This window comes from Dendrobates tinctorius, unplaced genomic scaffold (genome assembly GCF_039654945.1).
Source record: "Dendrobates tinctorius isolate UK_male_01 unplaced genomic scaffold, ASM3965494v1 ptg000036l, whole genome shotgun sequence".
Classification (NCBI taxonomy): domain Eukaryota; kingdom Metazoa; phylum Chordata; class Amphibia; order Anura; family Dendrobatidae; genus Dendrobates; species Dendrobates tinctorius.
The window spans coordinates 26,485,297-26,497,546 of record NW_027361704.1 but is presented as its reverse complement, the minus strand read 5'-3'; the positions used below and the strand labels follow the sequence as shown (position 1 = coordinate 26,497,546).

Sequence of the window (12,250 nt, the reverse complement as noted above, 5' to 3'; positions counted from 1 at the left end):
TCAACACCTTCTATAATCACTATAGACTTGACCTTTCATCTACTTCTGACCTAAGCTTTGGCAGGACTGTCCTTGGCACGGTGGTCCCACCCAGGTGATGGTGTCTGGAATCTCTCCAGTGGGTGCTGTCGTGGTGAAGGGTAAAAAGCCAGATTACTTACCGGTAATGCTCTTTTAATGAGTCCACGACAGCACCCTCTCACTTCCCTCCTTGCTAAATATATCGATAATAAAGTATATCTGCTAAAAATGAATAAATGAAGTTAGAGATGCAAAGACATTACCTAATCCTTGGCGGTCCTCCTGGTACTCTGAAATGCAAAACTGAGGAGGAAAGGCGGACTGCCCCTTTTATCTTCCTGTAGGGTTTCCTGTTCCAGATGGGGCAGATCCGATACCTCTAGTGGGTGCTGTCGTGGACTCATTAAAAGAGCATTACCGGTAAGTAATCCGGCTTTTTGTCCTGTTACCTTTGCGAAAGTAAAAGAAAAAAAAAAGGGTCTAAAGGAAATTTATTTGTGAAAGAAAAGTTAGGCTACAACTTCATTAACATGTGGGAAATGTTATACTACCGTATATACTCATGTATAAGCTGACCCATGTATAAGCCGACCCCCCCCCCCTAATTTTGCCGCAAAAAAATGGGAAAACATTGACTCGTGTAAGCCGAGGGTGGTGCTGCACAAGGGTTATTGGTGGTCCAAGAAGATGCTCCATAGATAAAAACCCCCCATAAAATGCTGCACAAGGGTTAATGGTGGCCCATAAGATGCTCCATAAATACCCCCCATATGCTGCTGCACAAGGGTTAATGCTGCCCCATAAGATGCTCTATAAATACCCCCCATATGCTGCTGCACAAGGGTTAATGCTGCCCCACAAGATGCTCTATAAGGCTATGTGCCCACGTTGGTGTTTTTATACGCTCAGAAAACCGGACTCCTTCCCACAAACCGCACGTTTTATTTCCACACTTTTTTTGCGCGATTCTTGCACAAAAACCGTGCGTTTTTGATGCGTTTTTTTCCGCGCGGTTTCTGGGAACATTGGAAATGGCTAAAAACGTGGAGCAATGCGGAAATTAATGAGCATGCTGTGTTTTTAGCCGCTAAGCGTTTTCTGAGCGTTTATAAAAACGCATGCATTGGCACAAAAAGCCAAAAATGCATTAAGTTTAATGGGAAGCTTCTTTTAAGCGTTCCTGCAGCGTCTGATCCGGCTCAAACGCTGCGGAAAAACTTTCAAAAACGCAACGTGGGCACACAGCCTAAATACCCCCCCATATGCTGCTGCACAAGGGTTAATGCTGCCCCATAAGATGCTCCATAAATACCCCCCATATATTGCCGCTGCTGCAATTAAAAAAAAAAAAAACAAAGACATACCTCCAGGTGCTGGTGTCGCCGCTTGCTCAGGCCCTCGGCACTGGCCATATTTACCGGTCCCCGCTCCATCGCCGTCCACCGCTGTGTCTCCCGGGTCTCTGCAGTGACATTCAGCAGAGAGCACACACTGACTACGTCATTGCGCCCTCTGACCTGATCGTCACAGCAGGAGGACACTGAGACACAGCGGTGCATGGTGGTGGAACGGGGACAGGTGAATATTGCTTTGCCCCCGTCATACTCACACCCTCATGGCGCACGGCCTTCTCTGCTGCCCCTGCTTCTGCCTCGGTCTTCTTCCTGCATTCAGCGGTCACGTGGTACCACTCATTAAACTCATGAATATGCGCATATTCATGAGTTTAAAGAGCGGTACCACGTAACCCTGAACACAGGCACAGGAGAGCGGGGGGGCTGCAGAGACATGCCAGGACGGGGTATGATCTCTTGACACCCCCGCTCCCCCTCCGACCCCCGGTATATGACTCGCATATAAGCCGAGAGGGGGACTTTCAGCCCAAAAAAGTAGGCTGAAAATCTCGGCTTGTACGCGAGTATAAACGGTATTTTGTGTGATATAACTCTGGTTTAAGGTCATGAACATTAAAACTTTGAAAATTGTGAAATTTTCAAAATTTTTGCTAAATTTCTGTTTTTTCCACAAATAAGCGCAAGTCATATCAAAGAAATTTTACCACTATCATGAAGTACAATATGTCACGAGAAAACACTCTCAGAATCTCCAGAATCCGAATCACCGGGATCCGTTGAAGTGTTCCAGAGTTATAACCTCATAAAGTGACAGTGGTCAGAATTGTAAAATTGGCCTGGTCGGGAAGGTGAAATCAGGCTTCGGGGTGAAGGGGTTAAATGTTTTTTTGTTTTTTTTTTTCAAATGTCTGTATTTGCATGGTGAAAAAGGGGCGATTCTATTTTTTACTAATATTTATTTTTCTTTTTTTTTTTTTAAATTTGACTTCTTTAATCACTAGCTTGTAGTTTATTCTGCACTATTTCAGTACGGCAGTATGTAGTTAAAAATAATGATCCATAGGTGGCCATGTTGGCAATGGGGAAACTCAGAAGCCCCCTGGATCAATATTAATAAATTAACATCCCATTATTGTTCCGGTTCCCATTTCCTCCCCCCTTGGCAATCATTTAAATACCGCTGCAAGAGATGGACTGTGGTATCTAAATGGCAAAATAGCAGCGATCAGAGCAGGCTCTAGTCGCTGCCGTTAGGGGTAGGTGCCAGTTTCATACACAGGCACCCAACAAAAATCTTTCACAGGTTACTGCCTGAAGGTAAGGCCCCCGTCACACATAGCGACGCATCAGCGATTCCTATAACGATATGACCTTGTCAGCATCGCTGGTGTGTCGCTACATGATCGCTGGTGAGCTGCCAAACAGGCAGATCTCACCAGCGATCAGGACAGCGACGACGCGGGTAACAAGCGCGCACGTCGCTTAGTTACCCGCTGTGTACCTTAGATACCAGCGTGCTGGTGCAGGGAGATGGTATCCAAGGTAAACAGCGGGTTTCTAAGTGCCGCGCGGCTCTTAGAAACCCCCGGTTTACCTTGGATTCCAGCTCGCTGATCGCTGGTCTTCCGCCTGCCACACGCAGTGATGCGTGCTGACCAGCGGGAGACCAACGATCAAAAAAATGCCCTGGCCATTCCAGGACGATCAGCGATAACCGGCAGGGGGGCCGGTCGCTGATACCTGTCACACACAGCGAGATCGCTGGTGAGATCGCTGTTGCATCACAAAACTTGTGACTCAGCAGCGATCTCGCTAGCGATCTCTCTGTGTGTGACAGGGGCTTTAGACGCGTTATATCCAGTGAAAAAGTCCATATATCAGTACACAGATACAGTAACTATTCTCATTCATTCACCAGGGCCACCTACAAGTGCCACAGGAGAGTCTCAGCTCAGACATGTGGACATCTTCCCTACTCCTCAGTCACAGCTGCACATTTTTCTGCATTCAGATCATTACCTGGCTTATGGTTAGAGATGTTAGGACAAGTTTAACGCACTGACCGAGTTAGACCTGTTCACCAACATTAATAGTAATTACTAGTTACGTTGTAGTAGGGTGACATCTACAAAGAACGTTCCCTTCTTATGTTGTGTGAGAAGCGGTGAAGCAATGTTCTCAGACATGCACAGGATTAGCAGCGAGCTCCATTAATGCCCTAATAATAGTTTAGGAAGCAGAGATGCTGTTCTCCTGACCCAAACATGACAGCCTCATAGAAATATATGGTCAGATCGTGCATTGTGGTCTGTGATCAGAGCGAGAGCCTTAAGCATCATTCAGACATCGGTGCTTTTCACATACACAAAGAAATAGCACTGGTGTAATCAGTGCTTTAGATCAGTGTGTATCAGTATTTAATTGGATAAATAAATTACAAATTATCTCCGTTCCATTGATTGTACGCTGATGACATCCGAGTGCTGTACACGACTTAGATTGGTACTTTCCTTCTGTGCTGCAGATAAGTCGGATATGTGTCTTTGAGTTTTGCATGCACAAAAGGTCCATGAAAATACATGTACCTGTGAACAGCCCCATAGATTATAATGGGTACGTGTGTATCCATGAAAAACCTAGAACACATGCGTGCAACACTGACGTCTAAATAGGGCCCTAGTGTGTCACGTAGTGACAAGGGACTGTGGGCACCTACCTGATCCCTCAAACGGTGGAGATGCAGGGGTCTCATACCTTGCTGTGCTCCTATCATACACTTATCTGTTCTCTCCCCCACCCAGGGAGGTGTGAGGCCGGAGTGTATAGGCAAACTAACCAGAAAGAAAGGGGTGAACAGATAGGGATAAAAGAAAGCTACAATCACACCAACACAGTCACAAAACAAGGGAGGAATAGGAAGGAAGAAACCAAATGGGAGAGGAAAAGGATAAACATGCAAACCAATTCCACATAGCAATCTCCAGAAAAACTCTCCAACTGCCTATTCCAAAAACTGAACTTCTCCTTTAACTCCAAACCAGGTAGTGGTAACTATCACTGGCAAGATCAGAAGCAAGAAGGAGGGTTCTTATACCTTCTGGGAGTAATAACTTAGAACAGCTAATATCACCCAAGACAGAGAACTCCAGGAGTCCAACTAAGCAGTTTAACCCTTGCAGCACCACTGCAAAGAAAGCCAGAACGGCTAATAGAACGGTGAAGCCATTCTAACTACCGCTTTGATGTCTTTCATACACCATACACAGAGATATAATGGATGTTTGTCCGCTTAACAGATGTCCAGAGGAAGCAACATGGAAGAGGTTATATAGCAGCACTGATCTGTGTGACTGTGAATCCAGCTCTGGGATTAGTTTATACGAGGTTGGCCACTACTTTTATCGATGGTCTATCCTTATCAACCACACAGTAGTTTTTACAGCCTATATAACATATACAATGAAATTAAAGAATAAGTTCCATAATATATAACATTCATGTCTCTTTATAAGTAGGAATACAGTATGGTATCTCTGTCTTCACATACAATACAAAGGAGATTTAGCAAAGTTCTCCTTTACTAACGTCTGTGTTCAGGAGTTAACTTTGAGATTACAGATCTTCGTTAAAATGTAGCTTTTGAGAACTGCAAAAAAGGCCTCACATTATATCCAGAGCAATCAGTGTGTTTCCTATTATTCAGTTGCCCTGTTAGATTTCCAACACTGTTGCCATGATATTCCTTGTCTTTATTTTTCCCACTTTTTTTTTTTTAAACCCCATAAACTGCAAATCTGCTCGTGTCTTGATAGTTACCAATTTATGGCAAATTCCCTTCTGTTCAAATAATTTTGTTATCCTCTACCAAATATTACCATTTCGACCATAAAGTATAGCATTTTGTTTTAATAAATTACTAAAGTATTATTGCCTGCCTACTGACTTAGGGTATGTTTCCACGGTCAGGATTGCATCAGGATTTCCTCAGGATTTGACGCAGGTAAAATCTGCTCCTGAGAGGTCTCTGGCAGGTCACTTGCGTTTTTACATGCGTTTTTAACATTTGTCCAACCCACATACCATTACACACATAGATCTATAGATGGATAGATCGATAGATAGATATATCCATCATAGATAGATATAGATAGATCTATCTATAGATATATTTATAGATACATAATCTATAGATAGATACATAGCTATATTCATGGATACATAGATATATCTATAGATATATCTATAGATAGATATATCTATAGATACAGTTGTGGCCAAAAGTATTGAAACCCCTGCAATTCTGTCAGATAATACTCAGTTTCTTCCTGAAAATGATTGCAAACACAAATTATTTGGTATTATTATCTTCATTTAATTTGTCTTAAATGAAAAAACACAAAAGAGAATGAAGCAAAAAGCAAAACATTGATCATTTCACACAAAACTCCAAAAATGGGCCAGACAAAAGTATTGGCACCCTCAGCCTAATACTTGGTTGCACAACCTTTAGCCAAAATAACTGCGACCAACCGCTTCCGGTAACCATCAATGAGTTTCTTACAATGCTCTTCTGGAATTTTAGTCCATTCTTCTTTGGCAAACTGCTGCAGGTCCCTGATATTTGAAGGGTGTCTTCTCCAAACTGCCATTTTTAGATCTCTCCACAGGTGTTCTATGGGATTCCGGTCTGGACTCATTTCTGGCCACCTTAGAAGTCTCCAGTGCTTTCTCTCAAACCATTTTCTAGTGCTTTTTGAAGTGTGTTTTGGGTCATTGTCCTGTTGGAAGACACATGACCTCTGAGGGAGACCCAGCTTTCTCACACTGGGCCCTACATTATGCTGCAAAATTTGTTGGTAGTCTTCAGACTTCATAATGCCATGCACACGGTCAAGCAGTCCAGTGCCAGAGGCAGCAAAGCAACCCCAAAACATCAGGGAACCTCCGCCATGTTTGACTGTAGGGACCGTGTTTTTTTCTTTGAATGCCTCCTTTTTTCTCCTGTAAACTCTGTTGATGCCTTTGCCCAAAAATCTCTACTTTTGTCTCATCTGACCAGAGAACATTCTTCCAAAACGTTTTAGGCTTTTTCAGGTAAGTTTTGGCAAACTCCAGCCTGGCTTTATGTCTTGGGGTAAGAAGTGGGGTCTTCCTGGGTCTCCTACAATACAGTCCCTTTTCATTCAGATGCCGACAGATAGTACGAGTTGACACTGTTGTACCCTCGGACTGCAGGGCAGCTTGAACTTGTTTGGATGTTAGTCGAGGTTGTTTATCCAACATCCGCACAATCTTGCGTTGAAATCGCTTGTCAATTTTTCTTTTCCGTCCACATCTAGGGAGGTTAGCCACAGTGCCATGGGCTTTAAACTTCTTGATGACATTGCGCACGGTAGACACAGGAACATTCAGGTCTTTGGAGATGGACTTGTAGCCTTGAGATTGCTCATGCTTCCTCACAATTTGGTTTCTCAAGTCCTCAGTTCTTTGGCCTTCTTTCTTTTCTCCATGCTCAATGTGGTACACACAAGGACCCAGGACAGAGGTTGAGTCAACTATAATCCATGTCAATTGGCTGCAAGTGTGATTTAGTTATTGCCAACACCTGTTAGGTGCCACAGGTAAGTTACAGGTGCTGTTAATTACACAAATTAGAGAAGCATCACATGATTTTTCGAACAGTGCCAATACTTTTGTCCACCCTCTTTTTTATGTTTGGTGTGGAATTATATCCAATTTGGCTTTAGGACAATTCTTTTTGTGTTTTTTCATTTAAGACAAATTAAATGAAGATAATAATACCAAAGAATTTGTGTTTGCAATCATTTTCAGGAAGAAACTGAGTATTATCTGACAGAATTGCAGGGGTGTCAATACTTTTGGCCACAACTGTATATCTATCTGGCTATTAAAATAGGGTGGCTCCCCCCAAAAAAAGACGTGGGCTCCCGTGTAATTTTCTGCACCAGAGTGGGAAAGCCAACAGCCGGGGACCAATATTTGTAGCCTGAGAAGGGGGGGGTAATACCTATGGATCTTCCCAGGCTATGAATATCAGCCTGCAGCTGTTTGCATAGCCTTTACTGGCTATTAAATTAGGGGGACCCAAAAAAATAATGACGTGGGATCCCCCTATATTTTATAGCCAGAAAGGCTATGCAGATAGCTGCGGGCTGATATTCATAGCCTAGAGAGGGTCCATGGATATTGGACCCCCCCCCAGCTATAAATAACAGCCGCAGCCGCCCCAGAAATGGCGCATCTGTACGATGTGCCAATTCTGGCGCTTAGCCTCTCTAATCCCACTACCATGTAGCGGTGGCATATGGGGTAATAAGGGGTTAATGTCACCTTTGATTGTAAGGTGACATTAAGCCCGGGAAATAATGGAGAGGTGTCAATAAGGCAAGGCAATCTGTGATTTGTAATCACATCTCGTGCCCCTCTTTTACTTCCACCTGACAATTTTTATGAACTATAAGACATTGACATCAGGATTCGATGGTTTTTACTATGCACAAAATGGAAAATCAAGGAGATATTCATTAAAACATTGGGCCGTGTTTATCCAGAAAAATTGTATAAACCAGACAACTAGGACCTGCAGTTACGTTTTAAAGCCGTTGTCTCATCAGAAACAATCTAGAAAAGTCAATGGGCAGCAATCTCCCTACTGTGGCTGTATGGAAAAAACAGTTATTACTGACAGCGATTTAGATGAATAGTCATTCATGTGGTACAGGGGCTGTTATACCTGGAAAAATCGCTGTAACTTCTAAAAAAGATGGTCGACCGAACTGAAATCTGGACTGGACTGTACTTTGGTTCCTGAGAAGTGAGTGCAATGAACCTCAGCGACATCCTCGCGTCGGGTGGTCTCGCCAACTTGTCGCCCATCCAGTCGTCTCCACATGGGCCATGTTTATTTTACTGTCATAGACTAACTTTAGGGATATTTGTCTATATTTCATCAGTAGCATTTCTATTGTTAGGCTTGTATACCGCTTTTTGCCAGTGTAAGCACAATGTCATTAAGGAGACAGAGGGGACTAGCAAAGTGACCAAAACATTTTTTTTAAAAGATGTTAAAAAGGATAAATCTAGCCACCCCCTTTTTCCTTCCATTAAAAATTAAGATATTAAAAATGAAAAAAATACACTTGTGGTATTGCTATGTCCATGAAAGCACAATCTATGAAAATGTAAAATTAACCCGGTTGAATGTTACTAAGTATATATGTGTGTGTGTGTGTATAATATACATACTCACAATATCTCTTATAAGCTATGTATAAGTATACACATAAGGGTATCTTGCCTTTGATCCAAAATAGAAAATTAATTTTTCATGTGAATGATTATAAAAAATATATATACCGGTATATTTTTTTTTTTCCTGTGGAATTCCCTGGAATTTTGTCACTGACGTTGTGGTCGTGCCTTAAACAAGTTTGTGTGCTAGTGATTTTGCTGGTAAAGCTGGTGATATGGGAGCAGGTAGCTTAATTACCTGAATAAATGCAATTAGAATTTAATAATTACATCTTTACTGAAGTTTCCTTTCTAGAGGAGAACGTTCAGACTTCACTGGCTTCCTTTACCTGGTCACATCAAGGACAGGTGAAGGGTTAGGGCTCTTACATGCACTAATTCAGGCTTTGATTCTTCTCATGGATCTTTGGTGTTCCGACACTGACACCTACTGTTATTGGTCCGTGTGTATGTACGTTACTCATATGGACAGCACATTGACCAACAATGCTGGCGTCTGAGCAGAACACTTGTTCCTGATTATTAGGCCTTGTAAACATGTCAGTGATGACCCTACAAACAAGCTAACACTCATTCATTGTGTGATCGGATTATGCCTAAAATTCATTGCTAACATTGCCTTATAAATAGGGAACGTACTGCCAACAACATGATGCTTTATAGGGACAGAATGATAGTAACAATCACTTTTTTCCCATCAGTTTTTGTCAACCTGTGTATACAGGCCAGTAAATGATTGCACGTCAACTTCGATGTAGTTGATAGGTTAATTTCAGACCATTACTGAGAACCTGTCTAAATCAAGCACTAGATACAGTACAATGGATTTGAAACAAAGCTATCAAGATATTGTTACAGTGTAAACCTTTTCAGGTAATACGCCCCCACGTTTTGCATTTCCGGCATATTCACAAAATATACTGTAACTGTGCAATAGATGTTCCACCAATGGGACCAGCATCCAACACTCGAGGAGAAGTGGTTGCACATGCTCATCTCTCTCCATTCATATCTGTGAGAAGTTTGAGAATTACCAATCATCAGACTTGCTCTGCAGTTTTTGGAAGTCTCATATGGCCGATCTGTAATTGCTAGTTAATTTCCATGTTGACATGAACCCACTTAATTTACCGTATATTCATGAAGGTGTCTCTATTGTACACTTTGACAATAACTTCCTCATTTCCTTGACTTGGCTAGATGTTCTGAAAAAGTTTTTCTTTGCCAGGGGAAAGTTTTTTATGTGACTAAAAAACAATTCTGTGATTATTCCCTTTAGTTGTCTTTGCCGCTCTTGGTGTTTCATCTTTTTTTTACCACTAAAGTTTCTGCTGTATCGATTGATCGCCTCCTTCACTTGCGATGACACTTGTTTGGGCCAAGTATTGAAAGTACCCCTGAACTCTAGATCTTTTACCTCTGAATCTTATGAAATAATAAGGAAACTGGTATTAAAGTTGCAATATACCGTAGAGAACTGTTGGTAGAATGAGCATGGCTGAAAACCCTTTCTCCTGATAGCCCTATATATCTGAATTCATGTGACTTTTATGTCCGCAGACAGGCTCCATCTGGCAGTAGAAAAGGATGGGCGATTCAATTCCAACCACCCAATGCTTATGCTGCGGGAGAGTCAGGTGGACACATATACATTAGATCATTGGCTAAAATCGATGGGTTCAGACAACCTATATTTAATCTATATGGGGCCTTAAAATGTTTTAATAGTCAAATAACCAAATTCTTGTGGATTAGAAGTAATTTCTAAATGTTTTATGCAATATCTAAATGTTAAAACCTTCTTAATACTGAATCTTTACACTACAGTCATGTTAATTGTTTTCTTACATATCCATTGTACTGGTGTACCGAGGCTAAAGTACGAAAATCCTGTCACTGTCCAAATACTTCTGGCGCCATCTTGATCTGTGATGCCTATGGATCAAACCGAACTAATTTGTCCGCAGCCAGAGCTGAATTTCAGCCAAGAGTATATTATCAGGGTGATACTTGAGTAAAGTGTGTTTTCTCTGTGTATTTCCTATTGTATCGCTTGTTTCCGATTAGTATGTAAAATGATGGCTTGCCCTTTATTTACAGATAACTCTCTTCACTGTTCTTAGGAGGAAAAAGAAGTGTGTTCGGTACTTACAAGGAGAAGGACGCTGTGGCAGCCCAATTTCTTCCGATGGAAGTGCTGTAGACTCTCCGTCCTCCTCTCCAGTGACTGCATTCCAATGCATAGCAAGTTCTGCTTATTCTTCTTGCCCGCTTCCTAGCCCAGCTGATCCTCCACAAAATGAGCATCGCTGTTCCCTGCCCGCTTCAATTAAGGCCATATCTGCATCTGTAACAGGACATATAACCACAGCCTCATGTCATCCAACTGATGCCCCTGAAGAGTCCTCAGCAGGAGTCGGTCCCACGTGACACTTTGATGGTCTCGTCCCTCTCTTCGCCGTTGGCTATGCTGCATTGGACACTTTTCTGAACCTATATATGATAAGACTGTCTGACGACAGAGGACCAGAACAACATTTTGTCCACCATCATCTGAAACAAAACTCAAGGACATTGCTTCATTTTTCTCATTTGTACTTATTTTTTTTATTCTGCCATTGAACTTGATTAGCTAACCTTTAAGAAATCCTTTTTTATTTTAATGACAGGACAATCTATTAGCTCTTGTATTTTAATTTCCAAAGTATCCATTCTACAGTATTGTTTACAAATGTCTGTCCAGCAGGATTTATTAAAAAAAAAAAATAGCACTTGAAGCCCATGATTTATTTGTCTGTTGGATCCTGGATGTTGCCCCCTGTATCACAAGAGGAGATTTCAAGCATAAAATGGCACTTGGTTTTGATGCATTTTGTTGGGTCTGCTTTAGTTTGTCATCGGTAAGGATTGTTCATCACTTGTGTTCGGCAAGATCCATGGCAAGACCACAGAACAGTCTACGTTTACTAAGACAACTGCAAATTTCTGATATGGTCCCTAAATGCAAAAGATCAACCTGATACTGTAGAAGAATTTGCTCCAATATTCTTTTCAGCCAGTGGAATTTTCCAGTGGTGACCATTAATAATCATGGATACATGTCAGAGGCTACACAGGTGTAAATAACAAAACCATGCAGGACAATGGCAGAGGCATATGGATTGGTCACTTCTATAGACGTAGCTACTGAGTGGGCACTGGTGTGTGACTGGCCCAATTTAATGGTTCCAGTGGTATGGCCACTCGCTGGGCTTTGTGCAGCGCTGACGTTCCTTAATGGTCGGTGGTCTCGCAGAGCTCAGGACGCCCTGGGTCCTGCAAGATCTCCAGTTCCGGTGCAGAGCGATAGTTCTGACAGGTGACATCATCGGGACATGATTGGATCAGGTCCCAATGATGTTAACCACTTGCTGTCTTCTCAATGCTACGATCGCAGCATTTAGAAGATGGTGAGAGGGAGACCACTGCTGTACTCACCTCTCAAACACCCCCCGTGATGTGATCGAACGTTGTCATGGCAGCCGGCAGTCACATGATGACATCATAGTCTGCCAGCTACGGTGGCCTGTTAAACTAAGTCAGCAACTGAGTCTAACAAGCGA

The 12,250-nt window shown here is 42.3% G+C and overlaps 1 protein-coding gene across 12 annotated transcripts in view; it reads left to right on the top strand.

The window, feature by feature from the left end:
• The window catches only part of TCF7 (transcription factor 7), a 219,032-nt gene extending 207,607 nt beyond the window's left edge, over positions 1-11,425 (top strand). For 5 of the 12 annotated variants that reach the window (XM_073573766.1, XM_073573768.1, XM_073573769.1 and 2 more), the window contains one exon: positions 10,772-11,425. In XM_073573766.1, the coding sequence (XP_073429867.1) occupies positions 10,772-11,078 (307 nt within the window). In that variant the 3' untranslated portion in view covers positions 11,079-11,425. Of the gene's footprint in view, positions 1-10,748 lie in introns of all 12 variants that reach the window. The other 7 variants (XM_073573775.1, XM_073573772.1, XM_073573776.1 and 4 more) reach the window with 2 other exon arrangements.
• The last annotated feature ends 825 nt before the right edge of the window (positions 11,426-12,250 follow it).